At 41.9% G+C, this 25,828-nt stretch overlaps 1 protein-coding gene across 1 annotated transcript in view; it reads right to left on the bottom strand.

The window, feature by feature from the left end:
- Positions 1-25,828, bottom strand: part of gabrb2b (gamma-aminobutyric acid type A receptor subunit beta2b) — an 87,376-nt gene that overhangs the window by 26,722 nt on the left and 34,826 nt on the right. The window contains exons 4-5 of the mRNA XM_079507382.1: positions 18,128-18,348; positions 2,641-2,723 (exon numbers count right to left, since the gene is read on the bottom strand). Of these exons, the coding sequence (XP_079363508.1) occupies positions 2,641-2,723; positions 18,128-18,348 (304 nt within the window). The remainder of the gene's footprint in view (positions 1-2,640; positions 2,724-18,127; positions 18,349-25,828) is intronic.

The raw sequence follows: 25,828 nt of genomic DNA, 5'->3' as shown, positions 1-25,828 counted from the left end.
TGTGAAGTGTGGTTTCACTAGGTCTTTAACCACTTTCGACCCAGTGTCCCTATTTTGGTTAAGAGCGTGCCGGAGGTAACATTTGCAGTTACAAGCAGTCCACAATCTCACTCAATATCAGATCGCCCATTAACCATTAGGTTGGATCAAGGATTCTTCTTACTGTTCCCTGTGGCAGGAGAAACAATAGATTGCAGGCCAGCCGTCGTGTAGTTATGTCAGCCTGAAGATCAGCTTCATTAGGATAATGTCAACATAGCACAGTTTCCCAGTGGTGGAAAGAAACTAAGTACATGGGCCTACTTTTACTTGTACTCCACTCCACTATTTAAACTTTGCCTAATTCAAAATAGCTGATCTAAGCAAAACACGACGTGATGCATTCTGAGCTTGTAGATCTGCTCACATTTTAGACAACTTGTGAAACAAGTACACTAGTACTTTTTGTTTTGGTACTTTGAGTATATTTTGATGCCGATAGCTCCTGTTCTCATCTCTCACATGGTTTGTGACCTCGTGTGTGTGGCATTGGGTGTTTCTAAAGGTGCTTCTGTGTCCGTTTCATTATTTGGTGAAAGAAATTGAAGAATAGAAAAAGTACTTTTCTTTGTGGATTGAGTCATTTCGGAGTCGTTCATACAAGTCTTTATAATCGCCAAAATAACCAGGTCTTTCTGGTCCTTTGTAAAAGATGCCATGTCCGTTCGGGTCTCCCAGATCATGTCTGGATCGAGTTGTTTACTGCAAGACAAATGCGGCTGTTCTACGTTCTCTTTTGATCTTTTATGACATCCGCAATCAAAGTGTATTATTTTCTCCATCTCTGCTGGTCGGTCGGTGTCCACTGTGACATTATTCACTTCTGGTACAAGTAAAAGCGAGGCGATGCCGACCTGTACACCACCCGGCCCAGCTGTCCCTCCAGTCTCGTCGTCGTCCTCCTCGTTATCACAACACAAACTCCTGTTGATTTGATCGAAAACAACGCCATGGTCTTCATCATCAGCGTCAGATTCATCCGTGTCCGTGAGCTCTAAATCCGAGTCACTGCCACCGTGTATGAAATCTAAAATAAATCCTTCCAGGAGACTGCCTTCTGCATGTCCATTTAAAGCGTTAAGCAAGCGTTCTGATTCAAAGTTACTAGCCATCACAAACAAACAACAAGTCAAGAATGATGTTGTGTTTACTGACAGCCTGAACACATGGTACTTATGGGCGGTGATCGGCTACGTGAAACTGGAGAACAATACATAGGTATGGCCAATCGAAACAACTCTATGTAAATACTGCAGGAATGTTCACACCCCCAAAATACGCAAATAATCTTTCATTACAGAGACATTTTTGCAATGTAATTACAATGACTTAATGACACTAAAACAACTTTCTGATGGAATAAACACATTCTTTAACATTCCAACTGTGTTAATGTGGCAAAAAACGAAAACCACAAAAAAAAAAAAAAAAAGCTATTTTGGTCTATTGTGGAGTTTCATTAGAGCCGACTTGTGGTTGAAAATACTGGAAGGGGTCACATTTGTATAAACTTTGGGGGGAGAAGACACACCGGAAGCAAGCAGCATGTAACAATATTTCCATTTTTCTCGAGAAGAACACAAAAAACAAAACAAACATGTCAGCAGCTGACCTTGACAAGAAGCTGCAGCACTCCTACCTTACCTATAACCTACCCAGGCCACAAGGGGAATCACAACAATACGAATAGGAAAGTGTGTAGTTCAGCTTGACCCTGGAAACAGCAGTGTTATTTTGTGATCCAATTCTGTTCGGCTGGAAGTTGAGTCATTCTTTCGAAAAATCTATCTAAAACTTTCGATTATTTTCTTAGCCATTTTTACTTTTTGAATTGAGCAGCATGCAGGTGCAACAAAATGATGCACAAAAAATACAAAATAGACTAAATTGAGTTGTCTGATTAACACTTTAATTGCCCAGAGTTATTTAATCCATTACATTATAGCGCCCATTCGATTTATAAACACGGACCCCTTTTCCGGACGGACCGGCGGAAGTTGTTGATATGTGTGTAGCAGCTAACAATAGCCACACCACTCTAGAGTCGATCGCGAGTTTAGAGCGAGTTATGAACGTTTTAAGATTTTCGTTTTCATCAGCTAAACAGGGGAGGGAGTTTTTCGATGACGTCTCACTCTTGCGCGTCACCGAGGATTGCCCAGGAGGCGCGCCTGGGCTATAGAGCCATGCGATCCGTTCTCATATCAATAATCTTCGTCTTTTGGACAATACTTCGTCCTGGGCGTCGGGCGTTACTAATAGAAAGGACAAAGTACTTCGTCCTGGGCGATGGGAGTGTTAACCACGTACGTGCTGCTTTAGGCTATACTAAGCTCCGTACACCAATGTCGGATGTTTTTATGCCTGCATATGACTGGCAGTGGGATAATGATGATTCATTGAGTTAGGGATACAGGTAACATTGTTGGCTGAAGTGATGGTTGTCTGTGCGTGCTTGCTTCAACAGTGGGCAGTCTGCCATGCAGTAACAGACATTCACTTTTATAGGTCAGCCTCAGGGTCTGGTAAAAAATGAACAAAAAAAGAAGGGGGAAAAAAAGAAAGAAAAGACAGAATGAACAAAATAGATGAAAGACTCACAGCTCTCTATCTCCAAAGTGCAGTTCTGCTCATCCAGTGGATATCTCCTCAGGTCCATCATACAGGCAGCAGTCGTGGTGATCCTGAAGAGAGACAAGCACACACCTTTAAGACTAGTAAAAGTTAACAACATGAACTCTAGTATCCCCTGGCCATTCTACATTGGCCATATGCCATAATGGGTGAACATTCTACAAAAATAAGGAAACATTTTGGTGAAAAACAGGCGAGCATTTGGTGAAAATAGCAGATCTCGTCATTCAATTATGAGCCTGAGCAAAGCCAGGAGGGGAAGAAGCGCACCACCTATATGTAGACGCACTGCGGCGCGACAACACTGTAGAGCTCAATAACCTGATATTAGATAGGAAAGTGTGGAGGGCAGTGATCCAGGAGTCCCAACTTGGTGTTGGCCAGACCTCACTCTCATCATAACTAACCAAGTATACGTATGTATCGCCTATAGGGTTTAAATGGTTACATCAGACTGACATTTTACATTGACATGTTGATTTGATCAGACACTGACATAACATTATTGTGTGTAGTGTGTGTGTGTGTGTGTGTGTGTGTGTGTGTGTGTGTGTGTGTGTGTGTGTGTGTGTGTGTGGTTAACTTGTTTAACAACAAGTTGTCCAGTCATGTTGTCCTCCAGTGATGACAAAAACACCAGGCCTATGTGAGTACCTAGAAAAGTGCTATATAAATTGTATGTGTATGTATTATTATTAATTGCACAAGTGCAGTGGATGGTCAAAGTGGCATACTGTAAGAGCCCCCCCACCTCCACCCGCCCCCAGCCCTGACTCAATCATCATCTCAAGCCTTGCTGCCCCGGGCAGATAACTGCACCCTCAAGACAAGGGCACATGCATGCCACTTAATCGCTTTCCGCTTTTTATTGCCTCGTTGGGATTGGCCTCCTTAGCGTGCGGCGTGCGCCATGCCGGGCCCATATCTCCTTAGCGTGCGGCGTGCGCCATGCCGGGCCCATATCTTGTCACTGCATGTAGATAAAGTTAATAGCATGATGAGTAAGATGATAACGATGTTGGTGAACCTCAGCTGGATCATCATCGGGAGGCAGACACGTTTAGATAATCGGCGCCCTGTTCCACAATCACATGTCTGCTACGACAGACACTTAGGGACCTGACCCAGTCACAATTAATGAGATAAGTGAGTTTAGACACACTCCTTCCTCAAGCTCCTCCTCTGTGGCTGCCACATTTCACAAGATCCTTAAAACTTTGCGACGAGTGATGTCGATGGACGAGGGGACGCAAATGCACGACCACCAAATCGGAGGAACGCCCTGTATCCGTGAACGTGGATACTAAGTAAACAAGCCCCTAAATGGTTCATGCTACATTCACGTGGAAGACTGGGAGGGGGGTGTTCAGGAATTACAGGGCAACAGATAATGCCTGTCCCAGTTCCAGCAATGTTTGGATAATCCCACACTGGTTCTCCGTCGGGCCCTACCTGAGAGGTGAGGCTCAGCTGCTCACAGCAGGGGACAAACTCCCAGGGACAGCAGCATGGGGAATGAGGCTGGAGATAACAGCAGCCATGATGATACCACTATTAAATTGTGCTCTCTGATGATACAGTACACACACCAGGACCTTCTGATACAGTACATACACCAGAGCATGGACTGGATAGTGTTCCAATTTCCAACATGGTGATATTTCGGGTTTGTTTTTTTTAGTTTTTTTTTAAAGAATAGATTATCGGAAGTTGTGCATTGGCCAATATTTACTTTCAGGAGTCGGCTGACTTTATTGTTTCACTTCTGAGCATGTGCACCATCGTAACTCTCCTACAATATAATATAGGACTACTAAATCAGTGTGTGTGTGTGTGTGTGTGTGTGTGTGTGTGTGTGAGGGGGGGGGCATCCTCAATAAGATGTAGGATGTGTATTACATTCATTCAGTCAAGATAGCCTACTATGACAATGCACCTGTAGTACTGGTTAACATGCTGCAACACACCCGTCACGTTATAAATCCAATCAAACTGGGAAAGCATCGGTGTCATTTTAGATGTTTGAGGTGGCTATTCAAAAATAGCACCTATACAAGCTCGCAGTGCAGTGCAGTGATACGCTGCAAGCTTTTTGAAAAATCTTCAAAGGGTGAAGACTACCGATTTAGAAGGCATTTTGTAGAATTGGTCTCAGGTCTCAATGGGTAAAGAAAGAGGCTGGTACCGGTAGTATACACAGTATCCCTTTGCTAGAAATACATATATTATAACTCGGCAACCTATGTAGCTATAGAAGTGCTTGTTATTTATGATTAAGTCAATTGTGTCTGTGACATTGTGGTGGACGTTGAGTTGTAGTGCTGTCTGTTTGGCCAAGTGAGTAGGAAAGAAATCCTTCTGGTACTTTTAATCATACAGCACAGACAAACACATTAGACACGGATGCGTTTCGGCGTCAAGACTTCTTCAGTGTGTATGGCCAAGTGAGTAGGTCACATCCAATTAGGAGCATCAGCTGACAGACTGGCTGCACCTCGTATGATATCTCTCGCCTCGGTCTTCATTTTGTTCCAAGGAGAACATGTATGCCAGTAGCAGCTTTGATTATAGAGAATGAAATGTTTTCTGGTATTTATATTCACAGTTTTGACAGCACAGATGTCTTAAATAAACAATAAACATGTTCATCAATGTCAGGCATATGGACATGTAATTATGACAATAAATCCAATCTTAAGACAATAAATCCAATCTAAAACACATAACACTTGTTTGTGTGTGAAACCCATGGAATGTGAAGGTAAAGAGAGGAGATACACGACAGTGGGAGGTGTTCTTTGTTATGTTGCTCGGGCTCAGAGCTGAAGCTCATTTCAACTGCCAAAATGACTTGAGGAGGGAGATGGTCGACTGAGGTGCTATAAACGGCTGGAACAACTAGGCTACACAATATAGAATTGTGTATCTGTTTCTCAAGACACTAAAGAAGAGATATATAAAACAGTATATGGTTTACTGCATGCATATTACTTATATAGTGCCAGTGAGTGCCTATAGATTGTGTCACAGCATGTGTCTTTCACTGACCCATATGGTTACAAACAGTGACAACTATGGTAACGAGATAAATAGTCTAAACATCAATCCATCCATCCATCCATCCATCTTCAACCGCTTATCTGTAGTCTGGACACGGGGGGCAACAGCTCCACCAGAGTGCTCCAGACTCGGACAAATGCCCGAACCACCTAATCTGGCTCCTTTCCAGGCGAAGAAGCAGCGACTCTACTCCGAGTCTGTCTCGCGTGACTGAACTTCTCACCCTATCTCTAAGGGAGATGCCAGCCACCCATCGAAGAAAACTAATTTTGGCCACTTGTATTCGCAACCTACTTTCGGTCATGACCCACACTTCATGACCATAGGTGAGAGTAGGAACAAAGATTGCTCGGTAGACAGACCGCTTTTGTGAATTTCTGCACTTCACCAAATAAATACATACACAACCGTTCTGTAACAATTTGATCGACAGTCACTGCTGTGATGCCCTACTTTACAACTGCAGTGATGGTTTTTGGCCATACTGCTTATTGCTGTTAATCATTGTGTCCAACTTTAGAACTAGAATTTTAGTCCAAATAGAATTCATAAACTACTAACAATTGGATTTTCTTTATGTCAAAGCTTTCATTGACAACAAAGTACTGGGGGAAATGCTGAGGTGCATGCGGTAAAAGCCTGCTCCTCCCCCAACAACTGTGTAGCTTACTTTAATTCAACATTATACAACATTGTAATCATTTCCATGTTAACACCTGGACCTACAGTAGTTATCAACCCTGCAGTGTTAATTAACTAAATGTCTCAGAGTTATCATTTTCGCGACGAGTTTTCATGGAGGAGGCACTCAAAATGACAAATGGAAATCCTATTATCCCAGGCCTGGCCGAAATGGATCTGTCATCTGAAACACCCGAGGTGCCCATTAAAACCTCTCGGTACCTGAATCTATGAAGTGTGCGGAGAAAAAGATCAATACGTCTCTAGATGATTATCTCCATTTCAATGGATCGCCTGGAGGGGGATTGTATAGACAGCTCCTACAAGAGCTTGACCCTAAAGGGACAATATCCTATGAAGTTGACCCCTTTGACCAAGCTATTTTACTTTCTCACTGACAGACTACATCATGGGACACAATATAGGTCTTCTGGGCTAATAGAAAGGTCAACTCAATTTATGAGCAGTCAATTATGAGCAGACTGGGGCTATTGCTTTTTAATACTCAGCCCAGAACAATACGATACACCTGCAGTGTTTTGATTTTGCCCTGGTATACAGTAACTTGCTTCTTGATGCTGTCACAGTGGAAAGAAGCCCCTCTGGGCATTTTGTGTCATCAGTTTAGCAGAGTTTTCTTTTTTCTTATGATTTGTACTTAATAATTTTCTTTCGTATATGAAACATTGACATAGACATAGACAAAACACAACCAAAGAAATGCATAACAAAACAAACACATAGCAAAACAAAACAATATAACAGATGCACAGAAATATCCCGCAGTCCACCCAGACATATTCCTTCAGTGTATTTTTCTAAAGTTGCAGCCCGTTCAGAGCTCACTCAGAGCCAGACACTAATCAGAGTCCTGATACGTGCATATGGTAAAAGCCCCATTTTAAGTCATAGTCGTCCATCCTATTGAGCAGCCTGTATGACAGTCGCTCGTAAGCGGCCAATAGTCCCATCGAGGCATCCCAGATGGATGGAGCAGGTGCAGATGGAGCCTTCCAGTCCTTGACCAACAGCCTCCTACCTGACATAATGGCCGTTTGTATCCATTCAGCTAAAGGAGGAGCAACATGCCTCAATGTGGCAGGATCCCCCAGAATGAACAAACTGGGTGAAAAAGGAATGTGTATGCCTGTTATTCTCTCCAGTCTTTCATGTATAGCAGTCCAATATTCCTGAATTTTGGGACAGCCCCAAAGCATGTGTAAAAGTGTACCGTCTCTATCCTGACACCTCCAGCATTCAGGACCTGTTTAGCAGAGCTTTCTTGACACAAACCTTATCAAACATGTTAATAAAAGCTGCCCACCACCATGGAGTCTGGGGGTTCGAGTCCACCGCTGTGCATCCACCTTTGTCAAGCGTTTATGCATGCGAACACAATTGGCCCGTGTTTGGGGGAGGGGAGCCAGGCGGTGAGGGTGATATTTGTCACTACACATAGCACCATTATTTTGAAGAATTCCCCAGCTAAAGTTGTTTTAATATGCAAATACAGATGGAGACCTAATCTACTGCTCAGATCTGCTGTCTGCTATCTTGGCACGCCCCATCCATGCATAGGGTACATTTTGAAGCAAAATACACAACCCTGTTACGACCATCAGAAAGTTATTTTCTGCTCCTTAAGTGTCTGTGGGGAATGGGATCTATGTTAGCACGGCAAATACGACTAATAATAAAACTGGCTAATAACTACCCTATATAATATTATCTGCATAATATATTGGCACAAGGCAATTGAATCCACCCCATCATTATGAACACAAATTGTCTGGGATGACTGATAAGGGATAATAACTCCAGCCCAGCCTATCAATAGGTTTGAATTGTCCATCAGGCTTTGTGGGAAGAATATAAGGCAAAGGGCAGTGTGAGTCTGCCATTCTTTCCCAAGTTCTGGGCTTGTGGGAGAATTTGACTCCCCCTGCGAGAGCTGCCACAGAGCTGCACAGCATGGTGGGTAATCGTCTAGGCACACCTGACAACATAGATAAATTTGTGCCAGAGGAGAGGCTCATCTTGAGTCCAATCCTCTGTGTTACACTGCCGAGATAATCACCCTCCAGTCTCTCATTCCCTTTATTCTCTCTCCTCATCTCACTCTCTCTGCTCGTCCTGTCTCTCCTCATCTACACACCTGTGCCCGGAGCCACCATCACACGGGACAGTTTTCTACACACCTGTTCCCCTACTATAAAACAATTGCCACAAATACGCCCCCATTTCTCCCCTTGGGAATGAACCTTCTGGACAGCCTTTCTAAATATCCTCTTTGTACAAACAAAAAACAAATGGACCACACACACAGAGTTTTGGAATTGGACGGTCTCTGGTTTGCCCCATATGGCACACCCATGTGTCACATATGTGTCAAAGTGTCCCTGAGCAAGACTATGACTGTTTCCTGGGTGCTGTATTAATAGCACCCACTGCTCTTAATAGTTAGGCTGGCTATATGCAGGACACATTTAATGTAGGTGCAAATGTACAGTGACAAATAGCCCAACAACAACTCAATTATACTCAATTTATACTATCATTGAGTGACTCAGCTGTTTATAGAAATACTAATACTAGAGAAAGACATTATGGCTGGCTTTCGAAAAAGAAATTTTGGGAAAATTGGCTTGTGGGAAGTCTGGGAATGTTTTATTGCTTTCCTCTGTCTGTGTGTGTGTGTGTGTGTGTGTGTGTACATTATATATATATATATATATATATATATATATATATATATATATATATAGAGAGAGAGAGAGAGAGAGAGAGAGAGAGAGAGAGAGAGAGAGAGAGAGAGAGAAGTCAGCAATATGAGATGAGAAAGTATTGTCACTATAAAGTCAGTTAATAGCAATACAGAAGTACAAATTACACACATCAAGGGTCTCTGCCGCAACGTAGTGAGGCAGGTGAGCTCCTGTGAGCCGATATCAAAAGCGGTTACTCTTGCCCTCTATCCTGGTGTCCCCCGGTCTTTGTCAGCGTTTACTTCCACTCGGACGCGCTTGCTGCAGGTGACGCGGCTGCCTGACTTCCAAGTGTTTAACCAAGGAGCAAATTGCCGCATTACTTTCTGGCAACTTTCTGATCTCTGTGTCAAGATGGAGCCAGTGGAGTAGAACTTTAGAGCCAACGCTTCTGGCAGAGTGCGTTGCTGTGTGTGTGCGTGTGCGTGTGCGTGTGCGTGTGCGTGTGCGTGTGCGTGTGTGTGTGTGTGTGTGCGCGCGCGCGTGTGTGCGTGCGCGATATGTGATAGTAAAAGTAAATAAAGATTCAGAGTGTGTGTGTACGCGTGCGTGCGCGCATGCACATGTGCGTGCGTGCGTGTGTCTTGAGCCCGTCTGCTCTCACAGCCATGCTCGCTCTTGTCCTGTCCATTATACATCAGGGTCAGGTGGAAAACCTTGTATGCCTAAAACCATTCCTTTCTTATTATTAGTGAAAATAGCCGATCTACCACCATGTAGTGAGCTTTTTGTGAGCTTGTAGACCTGCTATGTCCACTACTTTTTGTGCAACACTCTTGTATGACAAAGTAGCTCACTAATTTACGAAAACAACCAAAGTAAACGCTTATATGGGGATACAAGGTTTCTGCCCGACAGCAGCGAAATAATACATGACAGTGTCTCTTGCACAGTCTTGGCACGATGCTCTCTCCGTTGCTTGGTTACTGCCTGAGTGAGCGCTGCCAAGCGCGCCAACGTCGGAGGCCCATATGCTGGATCACCTGCAGTGACCCTGCGTATGTACCAGACTCTCCTCTGCCTCTCGAGACCAGGGCGGATGAAAGTTGCGGGGTCAAATAAGAGCCAATCTGCCCCAGCGGGGACGTCCTGCAGGTATATATATGGGGTGGAAAGTCGAGGTTGAAGCCTTCACCGCTTGGAACACAGGCGTGGCTACACATTTATCACAAGTTCTCAGCCAGAGTAAACTTGGAGTGAGACGAGGCAGATCACGGGTTGCAGGGATCAGACCTGTGACCCTTTGTCTCTCCGCCACCCCGTCTGGGTGTGGACACGCGGTCTGGGTGGAGACACGCGGTCTGGGTGGGGACACTCTGTCTCCAGAATCAAAGAAACATTCCATTGCCTTCCTTGGTTAATTGAAAGTGTGCACATAAGGTTTGACGCTGATTAGTGGATTATATGCTTGGGATTTGGGACAGTTCATTAACGTCTAGTATCTTGGTTCCAGGACCTTTATGGCTAAATTCAGGCTTTTCCTGTTGCATTATTTTTATGATCAGAACAACAGTGAAACCCATGAGGTTACAGTTTCCTCTGCATCTAACATAATATACAGTAAGCTGTTAGATGAAATACTGTGCTCGTTCTGCTGGTGCATTTCACAACGAAACTGATGCATCCTTGTTTGTTTACCGATGTTTGCTGACATCTCACAGTGCCTGTTCCCGCTTGCGTTTCCCCTACGACTGCTATTCCTCTGTGACAGTTATGAATCCCTTCAACAAAGGCTAGTTATGCACTTATTGTGACTTTTCTAGTAATGCACTTACAGTCATAGGCCTAGCAAATAGCCTTAGCTATAAAGACAGGACTGCTGTTATATGCTGGCTAGGCTATAGTGTGGAAAATCAAAGAGCAGCACTTTTCTTATTTGTACCATTTCTAACCATTGGCTTTTACACAATTAAAATCCTTTCAGAAGTGTGTGTGTGTGTGTGTGTGTGTGTGTGTGTGTGTGTGTGTGTGTGTGTGTGTGTGTGTGTGTGTGTGTGTGTGTGTGTGTGTGTGTGTGTGTGTTGAAATGGTTTATTCAGCTTTGAATATCAATGAAATTACATGGTATAGAAAAAAAAGGAAACACTTTTACTACAGTATATCGACAAAAACATTCATATGAATACACTGAAGATAATAAAAGAAAATCAGTGTTGTGTGCCTTGTATAGCGACCGAAATTAAGCCCCAGGCTGAATAACATGCATGTAAATGAGTTTGTCTGTGTGAATATTCATTGGGGTTTGTTTTTTTTACACTCTCTGTGAATGGCTATGTCCATTATCGGCATCTATGGAACCAGCAAATTCAATTGCACCTCAAGGGAAGGGCTTCAATGAAAAGATTCCCTTCTCCCTGATGTCCTCTGTGCATGTGGATAATTAGACTACAGTTTCCTGGTATTGTGCCTATTCCATTAACAACATGGTGTCCATATTGTGGGAGTGTCATTATTTATACAAGCTCACAATGCATCACGTTGCAAAACATTGTGTAGATTGGCCAATGTCTATATTTGTTCAACTATAAAGTATGGTATATGTGGCTTAAGTGGTTAATGTGGCTTTTGTCTATGTCTACAAGACTTTATAACAAGGGACACCAATAACTGTTATACTTAACTAATAGTGAATGGTTGTTAATTATCATTCTACTGTTTTATTGCCATCATGCATATAAGTGACAGGATCGCTATTGGTCATAGTCACAATTACATTTGCAATTTTGACATTTAGCAGAGGCAATTATCCAGAACGACACGTACAAGATGAGAGTAAGCACAGAAGTATGAACAGGGGAAAGAGTCACACACTGTCAGTAGAGTGAAACGAGAACAATGCAGTGCCTCAAATCAACTAGGCACCAGGTAAATATCAAACCTAGCATCTTTCTAAACAACATGCTTTCTTCGTAATTAATACTTCATGTTGTGGTCAAGAAAAAAAATATATAAAAAACATACATACAACACATACCAGTATGTGTTGGCACAGTATACCAACACATACTGTATATCTGCCTAGAAAACTAGCATCTATCGAAAAAGAAGACAAGAAGGGATACAAGGAGAGTGGAGTGCTAAGTGAAGTCTGAAGAGGCGAGTCTCCCGTTCTTCTGACTGCAAGGCAGAGTTTAGTCTACAGTTTGGGAGCAAGGAGTCTAGGACACCGTTTCCCAAACAGTGTTTCACATTTGTGAGGCGCGGACCAATTGTTATGGGTCACAACTCATTATTTTCCTACATTTAAATATATACACTGGTATACAGTATATATTTCAAAAGATTTACATTTTTATATAAAATGTATTTTTTATAATTAAGTGAAAAGTGTCAACAAGCTTGCAGCGCAGCACGGCACGACGCTGTGCGCTTGTATATATAATTTTCACTATTAGTTTGGGTCACAGGCAAACCCTCTAAACTCTTAGTTTGTGGACCACTGGTCTATAGGACATGTAGATCAGTGGTTCCAAAACCTTTTCATGTCAAGGACCCCCAAATTGACCCTTATCAGCCATAAGGGTCCACTTGGTCCCTAACTGAAGTACTGAACTCCCTCAAGGACCCACTTTGGGAACCATGCACTGGTCTAGGACATGTAGAGTGTTGGCCAGGGTGTTTTAACCCATTTAGACCGGGAACACATCGGTGTCATTTTATATTTGAGCTAAAAGGCATTATTTTTTTATATTTTGGCTATTCAAAAAATATCAGATATACATTCATAGCGTGTCACTACGAACTTGTATTTAAACCATTTTTGAAAAATCATGAACATTTGTGCAAATCTTTGAAAAAAAAGAAGTCTGTCTGACTTGCAACGGGTACTTTTCATTCCCTGCTTGCCAGTAGAACTAAAGTAAGAATTTCAATAAGGCACAGAGAGTTTCTGGCAAACCTGTAATAAGCACATGCCGTGTCAGTTGGCTATACATATTGTATACATTAAACTTTTCTTTCAACCGAGTCAAAGCCTGTCAATTTGCCCCAGTATTAATGCTATCTTTTTCATGCATAATACAGCTCACATACTTGAAGTGGAGACTATGGTGTCAAAGAGTAAGATGATGCTAAATCATTCGTAGCAGAGTCAAAAAGAGGATGTACATGGGCATGTTTGTATCGATCTAAGAGGCAGGGATCGCTTTGTGAAATTTCTACAAGGCTTGCAGCCTGATCTCTCCGACATGTGTTCAAGACACTTTTAGCATTTCATTGACTGTTTAACATTCAAAACACCTCTCTCTCTCTCTCTCTCTCTCGCTCTCTCACTTCTGCCCAACTGTAAATTGCCAATGTTAATACGTTAATAATTCATCAGTGGTTCTCAAACTATTTGTAATTTCAAGGACCCCCATAACTCTGAGTGTACAAATTGACCTATGGGTCCATTTTGTCTCGTTTGTACACTCTCAGAGTTACAGACCTCTAAGGATCCATTTGGAACCCGACCGAAAGGAACCCTGAGGGTCACTTTGAGGACCATTGATATACAGAAGACGAATCATATGTCATTCCCTGGTAAAAGAAAGAAATAATGATGTAGTGTTTGGTACTATGTGTTCCCATGTGACAGTGTGGGGTCCTTAAAGATGGAGTGCCATGATTTTGTATTGTTTCCAGTTTTTCATGTGTTTATGAGGTGACGGTACTTAATTAGACCCCTGGTGTGGTTGTTATGTTCAATGATGCCTTTGTATTTAGGGTTACTTCCTGGAGGCTGAAACCTTAATGGTCAAACATGCCAATGAGAAAAACAGTGATATAGTGATAGTACATCAAAATATATCCCCTCCCCTAACCCCTCCCCCTTTATCATTCAGCAACAGCTGTGGGTGCGGCTTCAGTTCAGGTGGATTAACCACCCATCACCACCCACCAGGCAAACCAGGCATACTTAATGCACTGGTGGGCGTGTCCACATAAAAACGTCATTTTAACAACTACTGTACACCAAAACAAATCTTCCTCCTTGTATAATAAAAATAGCCGATGTACATGTTTTAGGGTGGAAAAGAAATCACGGCACTCCATCTTTAAGAAATCTGGTCACCCCACTTACACTATGCTGAGTTTCAGGTACGTACTACCACCTTCTTCTTGCTGCCTAAGGGCCGAAGTCCAGACTGATATTGTGGGGAACGTGTGATAGTGATCCCACGTGATCAGTCTGGCAATGCCAAGCTAAGTAATTCTGGCTCTTCATTTGCACACATGGATTGACAGTCGGCACTGGCTCTGCCTGTCACCTGTTTGGACTCAAATGACCCATCACGGGGTCCAGATGCCATGCTGTCACGGTTCTATTTCAGTACAGTCCGACCTTCATCAATCTACCAGTGCCTCTTTATATTCCTCTCACACGTTTATGTCCACATTTGAACTTGCAATCAGTGCATAAAGATTGGCTCTGAAGCAAGTGAGGAGCACTTCAACAGATTGACGGCTCCAGTACCTGAATGGCTAATAGTGGTAGCTACTACAGTAGATAGCAGAGGTTACATTGATGTACTAAGGTATCATATTAACACATTCCCTCCCGTTACTATAGGCGGGATTGTGAGGCTGCAGTGCCAGTATAATGCGCAAAAAACGCAGAAAAAGCTATACACTTCCGCCTGACCCGGAAGTGATAGCCCTCCATATTTAAGCCACATCCTCATTCTAGGCTGTGTATCGACACGCGATGGATTAAGTTTCTTAGGTCCCAAAGATCACAGTTTCTCATTTTGAGGAGAAAAATAACTATTACACGTGCACGTGGCCGCGTCGGATCAGGATGTAGGTGTTTGAGTGAGTAAAAGCAAAAGAGAAAATGAAAAAATATTTTGAATTACTGGATTAAATGAAATTAAAGAAAGATGAATTTTCACATTCTGGCAGAGGCGGTATGTGGAGATTAAAATGGATTCTCACGTTTCTATTGGGTTAAAGGTATTGCATTATTGGTAGCCTACCATTTATAGTACAGGTTAAAGTTGCTTTGTTCTTTGAAGCATTTAGCAGTTGCTGTTTTTGTAGTTGGTTTATTTATTTATTTGTATTTTGTGGTGGTACAGTGCTACAGTTTGTAGTAAAAAGGCCAATTTCCCTCATCACAAAGTCATATGGGTTTTTAGATTTTTAACTTTTAAATTGTTTTTGGTTTAAAAACTAACCTGGAATAAGGTTTGTGGTTAACATTAAGGTATTGGTAGACCTTCACAAGGCCTTCCCTTGTGAAGGTCTGAGGAAGGGCTACGGCCCGAAATGTTACCACTTTAAGTAAAAGAAAGTTCTGGGAGCAGTAAATGGTGTGCGGATTATTTTCATTTCTTCATTTGTAACCTAAAAGGTATTCTCATATCTTGTTCTATGACATAATCTTTGAAACATGCCACTAACAACTAATAATAATAATAATAATAATAATAATAATAATCCTCTGAGCATTTTGCTAACTACATTCTATACATGTTTTCATTGTTTTGTCATCACTGGACAATAATTCATTGACTGAAGTAATGGCATTCCAGTCTACAACTAATTCCCAATTTATTTTCAAAGCAAATGCATATTTCACAGCAAACCCAGCTCGTACACAAATAATAATAAAATAAGAATGTGAGAGAGACATTACATCATTCAACACTCAAGTATAATTGGACACTTTGCTAGATTATAGTGTGAGCTCCTTTCCCCCTTTTCAAGGATATACATGATTAAGGGCCCCAGGGGCCAATTACCATGCCTTTGTTTGGCACATAAGTCCTCAACTGGCTATAAAGTGATTGTTAGAAATGCCCTTGTTAGAAATATAGCAACTCAGTGTCTTTCTACAACAAGCTGTTGACGACTCTTGGCTCCGCTCCTTTTCCCATGAAAGCCAACATTTAGCTATAGACATTGTTGACGGTGAAAGATTAGGAAATCGGTCGGGCAGAGTACAGATTACGAGAGAGCAAAGGGCTGTACCCTCTTGCTACTTGCATTCATGATCTTTCTTTCTACTCCTCCCCCTTCACATCTTAAACTCTACATCCATTTTTCCTGCATTCTCCCAGCCTCCTTTTACAATCTACTTATCTGTTGTCAAATGCCATTATCACACACAGCTCGGCACAAGCAGCACAAATAATCTCGGACCCTCAGTACCTCTCATTTGGCCTATACGTGGGCAGAGATGATGCTGTGGTTGATATATTGTATTAAACAATTAAGCTTTTCCTGAAACAATTGGCTAATTACTCTCCCTCGCTAATGAGGGCAGATAAAAGAGATGTTGCGCAACAGTGAGGGAGAGCCCCGAGCAATCAGGAAACACATCATTTAGACATTGTCTAAACTTTCAAACTCATTCCTTATCAGACATCTCTATCCCTCCCCTTCCTTTCTTGACTCCAATATCCCAGGTTTCTTTCTTCCTTCTCTTGTTCTCCCTCTCTTTCTGTGCGTGTGTTTAATTTGACCCCCTCATAGCAGTAGCGCCAACTACCGTCTACCATTATAGATATTGTGTTATGGTTTTCAATATATATTTATGGAGTTTGGGCATCAGAGGCCCATTAGCAAAATGAACTGATGAAAATGTCGATGGGGACGTTCTGTGGGAAGCATGCTGTCATCAAATTGACAGGGGTCGAAACTCAGTGGTGATATCCGACACCTTAATGGAATGAAATCAGTGCGGGCAAGGCTTTTTTGTCGAATTTGTATGGTTGATGTAAACTGTAAAATATTAGAACTGAAAAGTATGACTAAAACCATATTAAACCTATCCTCCCGATGGTAATATAATCAAACGGTTTGAGATTTGCTACGAATGTCAGATTCCTGTATCAGTCGATTAAAAGCGATCCAACGGTTCATTCCAGTCCAGCCATATGCACCTTTTTGACCCGTTACTAATCAAATGGTATTTCAAACTCATTGTTTGAAGAATGAGGTTGAATCAATTGCTACTTGCTAGACATTTCTCCTTTGTGAGACAGCCTGGTAACAAGTTTATGGAGAATTTGCTGTGCTCACATAGGGCACTAAAATGGCTATAGGAAGCTGAAGAAAATGACAATCATGAATAATTAAACTAAAAATCATTGGGCTAGCACTTTCAAAGGTGTGCCCAACTTTAACATATATCTCTGCCTGACCTTAATGTCAAAAACTATGCATTGAGTCAACATGGCCTTTATCCCATTGGTCATCATGTGGTTGGAAAAAGTACCCAAGGGGCAAAGTATTATGTAGGCTACAGTGATGTGAGCAGGCATGTATCTGTCAGAAGAAGGTTACAGCATACTGTTTTGTTAAAAAATTATGAATTGTTAATGAAATGAAGAAAAGAAGAAAAAACCCACCCCACCCTTCATGGATGAGGTGCTTGTAGATGACAGCCGTCGTTGTCTGAAGAAGTCAACTATTACAGTTTGAGGAAAAACAACGCACCATCTGCTCCAAAAGTAGTGTCCTACTTGAACCAGTGACTAAGATGGATGGCGACGTCAGTCACCTCGAGTTTACATCAAACAGTGTGTTTGGATGAAGTCATGTCTTTTATGAGTTTTGGTTTTATTTGGGTTCTACAAAGATTTTGTCCTGAATGTGCCCTGTGAATTTGGATGCAAGTATAGGGGCCACACACACACGTCTGTAATCCCTGTAACTCGATTACCGTTCGCCCCACCGACTTCAAATTCGACACGGGCGTTCCACACCCCCACAGGGAGTGCAGTGCCCGGTGTTGAGTCAGTCAGATAGCCGGTTGGTTGTCCAGAACCAGCACAAAAGCAGCTAGTGTTTTAAATGAATGACTTTGAGACATTCACTGTGCAAAAGAAGTCAAGGACGATCAATTAATTTCTAAACAACAGAGAGCCACTATTATCTTGTGTGTTCATTTCAAATTTACCATATATATATATATATATATATATATATATATATATATATATATAGAGTTTACATCTCACCTGAGGCCATACAGTACTGTGCCATCCGGGTGTAGCCGGATCATTCGATTTTTCACTGTGACGCCGTGGACAAAGGATTTCTTGTCATTGAGGAAGTAGGTGTCAGGCACCCACAGCTGATCAGCCACTCGGTTATCTAAGGTCAGGTTGAGGGGAATCTCTGAGTAGGACAGACGCTTGTCTCTCCAGGCTTGCTGGAAGTACATGGTCAATGTGTAGTCCTGTAAGGGCATGGCGAGAGGACGAGAGACAGAGACAGAGAGAGAGAGAGAGAGAGAGAGAGGGGGGGGGGGGGGGGGGGTAGGGAAAGACAGAGAATGAAAGTAAGAATGAGTTACAATAACAGACATTCTTCAACTTTTCTCTCAGACTAGACTGGTGAAATCAATTTAAAAGCAAACCAAACACAAGCGTATGTGACAGACCGGGACAGAAAGAAAGGGTCTTTGTCTCTAGACCAGACACTGCTTTTCATGCACAACCACAAAGAGTTTGACTGATGAGCTGCATGGGGCTTTAATGAAGTTCTGAAAAGGTTCCGTTTTGGGAACAAAGTCCTTTAGGAAATAGGGGTGAAACCAGGACTTGGGCTGCTGTCCATGGTGCTGAATTGTTTGGCTTTAATGTTGTTTAGTCTTCCTTCCTAAATAAAGTGCTTTGTTTTTTTTAAGGGGAACTAGGTAACATTTAGCGGCGCCTATATCATTCTTTTTTTTAAAATATAAGCATATAAATATTTTAGCACTCATTTCCCTCCATCAGACACATTCTTATGATGGTGTGTTGTGTTTCCTTACAGAAAAACATTCCTCTGGCTGTACTTTGGTTTTGTTGCGCGCCCCCCCCCCCCCTCCCCTCCCTTTGATGCAAAGTTTTGAGTTTTTCTAATTTCTCTTAGAGTAAACTTGATTTTCCCTTAAATCAAATTACGGTAATACATATATATTAAGGTTGGGTCTATTGATGCCATTATGAACACATTTATAATGCATAATGCATTATAACACTTTATTTCATTATCATGCATAAGAACATATAACAAGGTTTATGAAGTATTCAAACTTAATTTCAAACTTAATTGCTGGTCAAAGACACCAAGTTAAGGTAGTTATAATATGCTGTTCCATTGAGCTTATAATTCTTACATTATATAATGCATTATAAATGTGATTACAATGCATTATAGACCCAACCTTTAACTAAAGTGTTACCAAACTCACATTTAACAATCTAGGCATTCATAACATGGTCTTTATCCAGAGCAACTACCACTTGTCAATTAACAACACAGTAAAGTGCTTGGTAAAATTAACTATGAAGAGTGTTGAAATGTAACCAAATGAACCTGTGTAGGTTACAGTTAGTCTCTTCAGTGGTAAACCAACAGCAAGGATGTCACAGTGATCTCTGTCACGTGACATACCGGTCACACCCATCGTTAATGTCGCTCCAATCGCGGGACCCCTGATAGGGTAGGAGGCATATTGGTGCAAGGACCTGCACCCTGTAGTAAAGCAGAGTCACACACCGAAAATAGCCAATTTAGAAGCTCACAATGAGCTTGTAGATTTTTTGTTCCCTCATATAACAAAGTATAAATCAGGTTTAAACAAGTTGAACCATTTCCCATGGTTGCATGTCGTCTGCCTGCAACCACAGTACAGATAGCAGGCGTGTCCTCGTCGTTCTGACGTCCTGTGCACTCGCGTCGCATCAAGTCAGACGCAAGACAGCTCAGTTACACGTGTGTGTGCTGCGTGGCGGAGCCCCCGCTTTAACTGTGCCACAGGCGTTACATAACGTGCATGTTTCTGGAGAGAAGAAAAAAATGAAATGGAACTCGTGCGTCACAGTGTGGTCCTCCTACCTACAGTGTAAGGAAAGAAAAGCCGCAGCCTGTGCTCCGGGAGCTTTCTTTAAGAGATGTCAGGGCGGAGAGGAGCGGAGAGGAGAGGAGAGGAGAGGAGAGGAGAGGAGAGGAGAGGAGAGGGGCAGTATTTAGCCCATTCCAAACAAGGGTATGAAAAATGTATTCTTGATTATCGATGACGTTTGTCAAATATCCCTGGGTAAGAATGCTGACAGACTGACAGAGAATCACAAGATGGCAGCAGAACAATCTGGTCAGAGGAAATCCCATACGAGCACTTCTCCTCTGACAGGATCAGGATGGATATACAGTAGTTAGTTGTCCCTGCACCTTGTGCCACGATGCCCTGGTGTTCCCTACTTTGTTTGACACACATGTCCCCGCATTCTCTGCACTATATTTCACCAAAAACTCATTCACTGACTTTTTTTTATTGTATAGTACTTGGATTAAAGTGACTCTGGTGTACCAGTTCTTCCACCAACTTTCAACCAGACATTCCTAAAGAAGTAAAGGAAGTAAATTACACTGGTTGGCTTGATTACAGACTTAAAACACTTTAAGGATTTACTGAAAGGTCTATGGAGTAAAGGAATGGAAAATTCTCTTCGGGAATCAATGCCAACACAAATATTAATAATATGGTTATCAACATCATAACACACATGCACACGCATACCCATAATACACAATAAACAAAGGTTCAACATTAAATAATTCATGAGGAATGACATGTAGTGGTAGTCACTGGTGAAAAAGTACTCACATATTGTACCTGAATAAAGTATCAATACCACAAATACCAGAAATACTATCTAACTACTATCTAAATACTACTGAGTACAAATTTGGTATTCAAAGCTTACTTGAGTTAAAGTACAAAAGTAGTGGGCCTGGCATCACAAGTACCCATCATGCAGAATGTCCCATGTATTCATGTTTTTTGTGCAATTTGTGTATGTGTGTCCAGATACCCCATCCAGGACAGGCGTGCCTCCTCAGGAGACTTGGCTCAGATCTGAACCCATTTGATTTGGCGTTAGGAACCTATTGCGACCGCATGCCCTTGCTGACGTGGACTGCTCAAAAAAAGTGCGAAAGCAAGTGTGAATTTGGGACACAATAAAAGAGCAAATAAAGCCAGTTGACTGCTCACGTCACTGACTAAAACGCAACAATGCATAAATTAACAATCCATCAAAAAGAGAGTTAAGAACTTGCTGCCTCAAGGAACTTTTGTCACGTTTGTCACGACTTGCACATCTGCTTCCTTGTGCCGAGGCTGAACATGCAGCTGGGTCTCTGTCTGGTTGCTCACATACGGAGAACTGGAGGCTGCTGGGATAGAACTGGATGGAGATGGGTGAAAAGAACAGCTTTTGGAATTTAAGCCCTTGTTTGATTGAAATGGTTTTATAGTGTCTGGGTGCTGACAACCTCCAGTTTGGAGGTTATAATACAAACAATAAAGATGACTCACAGCAAGTTCGATGATGGTCAGTCGAGGCTACAGGATTGCAAATAATGCTTATTCAAACCACAATGCTGAATACCATCAGAGTTTTGAAAAACCTTCAGACACAGTGGTGTCTGAAGTGGTGGAAAATGTACTGTATTCTATTTTATTTTTTTACATAAAGTGCAAGACGACTTTGGTCGAAGTTTGGGGTTGTGTTACCTTGCCATGTTTTACCTTGCCATGACTGGAACTCCGGACTGAGGACTGAGTCACTCTTTTAGTACGAAAACAAACACAAACTAAGTTGATTCAGATTATAGAGCATCACTATGTTTACTTTGATCCTGTAGACTGTTCCCGTTTACTATTTGAAGATCTGGAGTTTTGGTGATGTTTTATAATATAGAACATTCAGACAATATTATCAACTTTGTGTCCGTTTACGTACTAAAAGAGTGACTTTGAGAGCTGTTTCAGCGTACAATGTAAGTCAATGAGGAGCATATTTTGAATTATCAATCACTGGAGCAATTAGTTTTGATTTATTGTCCACATTTAGAGTTCCGGTCATGGCAAGGTAACACAACCCAAACCTCTACCAAAGTGCTCTTGCACTTTAAAATATCAATACTGCATTATTTAAATACTATTTATAGTATAATTAATTAATTCTGTTATTCAAAAGGTATTTAAGCCATTTAGGCCTGACCTCAAAATTAAAAAAAATCTTCTAAATGCTCCAGTTTTCTGAAATAAATATTTTCACGATTTTTCAAAAAATAGCAGACCTAGAAGCTTGTGGCGCGCTATGAGCTTGTAGATCTGCTATTTTTCAATAGCTAAATTATAACATAATGTTTAAAACACCAAAAGGGGTTCCCGCCCAAAATGGGCTAAGTAAAAGTATTGGCATCAAGTACCAAAAGTAGAAAGTAGGTTATGCAGAATGTCCCATTTCAAGTTTTCAAATATAAATGTCTTTTGAAAATAGCAGATCTACAAGCACACACTGTGAGCTGGTAGATGGTCTATTTTCAAAAGGCAGAAATGCATATAAGGCTGAGGTGTATGTTTTGTAATAATAATCAAAATCTACAAAGTGACTACAGTTTTAAAATAAATGTAGTGGAGTAAAAGTACAATATTTGGTTCCGACATGTAGTGGAGTAGAATTAAAAGTATTGAAAATTGGAAATACTCCAGTAAAGTACAAATGCCTCGAAATTGTACTTAAAGCTGCTATAAACAATAGGTCAAAATTTTAATTACCCTTTTTTTTGTATTTGCCAGCAATGAGTAAAACGCTCCCAAAAATGACTCATCTAGGGGCCGCAATCTGCATTCAAAGATTTTCCTAGAAGCTTTGTCATTGGTCGATTTGCCTGTCTACTTCCTGATTTAATTTTGACCGGGTGTTTTTCGACCAATGACAAAGCTTCTATTTTTTTGGGGAGCGTTTTACTCATTGCTGGCTGTCTGAATACCAAAAAAAAAAAGGTCATTCAAATGTTGACATAGCAGCTTTAAGTACATACAGTACAAGTAAATGTACTTGTTACTTTCTACCACTGCATGAACCCTATAGAGCGTCGCAGTCCCGCCCCCTACCAGGGCCCAGGAAATGATTCTCCGTTCATTTTCCTCAGACTTTTCAAATAGTATTTATTTAAAGACCTTTTAAGCCTCATACAAAGCCAACTCTTGTCGTGACAAATCATGACAACAAACACAATTTTTTGGGCCAAAAAAAGAATTAGAAAGAAGAAGAAAACAGCAGGTTACAACACTTTTTTTGTTGTTTTTCTTCTTTGTAATTATTTGTTTGGTCCAAAATATTGTGTTTATTGTCATGATTTGTCACGACTCGAGTTGGCTTTGTCTGCGGCGTAACTGTCTTTAAATAAATACTTTTTGAAATGTCTATGGGAAAAATGCATTGGGTATCATTTCCTGGGCCTGGCGTCGTCATGACAGGGGGCGGGACTGCGACACTCTATAGTGTCCCTATTCTGGGAATGTCAGAATATAGGAAAGACATTGAACGACATTTTTGTTTTTCCAATTATTTTGTATATGTGATGTATTGTGGGCCTTGAGCCTGTAATAACGTTTATAATAAGCAAACATTCAGCACAAACGGCAGGTCTTCAAGCATTGTGAGCTTGTAGGTCGGCTCTTCCCAGCGAAGAGATGTGGTGTAGGGAAAAAAGGGAGGAGAGTCAAATATAGACATAATAAGGCCTATAGGGTTTAAAGTAAATATTTAAAGGATATCCCAGGCCCTGTGATAGATGCATGCCTCATTCCTTGTGATACCCAACGTGATTTGGGGTTAAGGAAAGGGAACAGTGCATTCAGGGACCAGTGGACACCACAGGCAAGTGAAACGCCTCTTCTAACTTGTATTATTCATCCGTTTTTAATTATGATTCAGCACACGCTGACCTTTTGAGCTCGATTTGCAAAAAACCTCTCGAAAGGAATTGAACAGAGCTTCCATTTACGGGAACAGATCCTTCAGCGTACTGTCCTTGGTCTGACGGGACCTACACGTAAACTCCTGCATGGTGGCCCAGTGGGATGCTGGGAGAAGTGGGCCTGAAACACCCGTGCGTGCTCTTTGCAATTAAACTAGGATTTGTACACACTCTTGACTTGAAAATCGGTGACCAGTTTTCCCTTTTATAGAATTATAATATTATACCTCTCAGAGATGGAATGTGAGTGACCTATAAGTAGTACTATTGGTTTGACAAGAGGTTCCTTTAAGCTCTTGTGAGGCTAATTGCTAATCTGCAGCCACTGACACTAATGCCAGATTGCCCGGGGCACATACAAAAAAAGATTCGGGCAAATGGGAGTTTTTTTTCTGGTTGCTACCCCCCACCTATTCTCTCCCTCTCTTCTCACCAGCTGCCCAATCATCCACTGCCAGATGAGATGGAAAACTCTGGGTACAACAGAGAACATTAATGAATTACTTGCCCTGCCGTGGCCAATTTGGATATGATCTTTGCATAACAACAAGAAACATCAATAGAGGTAGCTGGGAAACGTTAGCTAAAGTATTGCCCATTAATTGTTTAAAATTGATGACAATGTTATTTTTCAGGCAAGTAAACATGACCTTTGGGGCATTAGACTAGAGCATGACCTGTACTTGCCCGATGTGGGTTAAGTGCTTTGGAGACCATAGTGTCCACCAAGTTCAACCGCTGCCTCTTTCAAAAGTCCTTATGAGAAAAGTTCTCATGAGCAAATTGACCCTCAGATCTCCTCTTAGGGGAAAGACAGCGAGTCCTCCAGCACTTTGGCAGAAAGTACTGCTCGCCCTGGGGAGTCTCTGTACACCCTCAATTATTTGGGTGTCCTGTGAGGACAACAGACATTCAGAGACATTCATAGAGTGCGAGCACTGATCTATGCAGCTAGTGATCTGTGCAGTCAGTGGTGGAAGTAGGCCTACATGTAGTATGTGAGCTTGTAGATCTGTTATTTTCAAAAGATTTTGCATTTAGAAAACTAGAAGTGGGACATTCTGCATGATGCCTTTTACCTTTGGTACTTTTAAGTACATTTTGATGCCATTCATTTTGTACTTTTACACAAGTAAACTTTGACTACCAAATTTGTACTCGTAACGGAGAGTATTTCTATATTGTGGTATTGATACAAAGTCAAAGTCATACGATTTGTCACACACGTTACCGCAGTGAAATTTGTTCTCCGCATTTGACCCATCTCTTGGAGCGGTGAGCCGCAGCGTGCGCCGCGCTCGGGAATCATTTGATTAGTAGATTTGACCCCCAATCCATTCCCTTTGATGCCGAGTGTCAAGCAGGGAGGCATTGGGTCCCATTTTTTACAGTCTTTGGTATGACCCGGCCGGGGATCGAACCCCGACCTCCCAGTTTCAGGGCGGACACTCTAACCACAAGGCAACTGAGCTGGCCTAGTACAAAATGCTTCCACCACTGCAGCCATTCCTCACTTGATCCGCTCACGCACACATGCTGCCTCCCCGATACTGAACCACCATCATTATCCACCTTGTATTGAGCAGCCAGACAACGGTGGCAAGCGGGGTGTGGCTTTTGGCATGCAGGGCACGTCAACATGTGCTCCTGGGCAGAGAGACACTTGTTGCCGTCTATTCCTCTCTGTCTATTTCCTTGTCATTGAAACATGAAACAAGCCAGGGCTTTCCTTATGATGTATTAAATATCAAAGACTCTTCTCCATCACCCACTCTTCATCTCGCCGTCTCACACACGCACGCACTGACGCATGCAGGAATTCTCTTTCGTCGTTTTAGAAAGCTCTGTCTCTCGGGCATAGCATACTTACATCACTGTAACCCATTTGTGGGAAA

This window comes from Electrona antarctica (assembly GCF_951216825.1).
Source record: "Electrona antarctica genome assembly, chromosome: 8".
Classification (NCBI taxonomy): domain Eukaryota; kingdom Metazoa; phylum Chordata; class Actinopteri; order Myctophiformes; family Myctophidae; genus Electrona; species Electrona antarctica.
The sequence above is the reverse complement of the archived record's forward strand: the minus strand, read 5'-3'. Positions and strand labels throughout refer to the sequence as shown.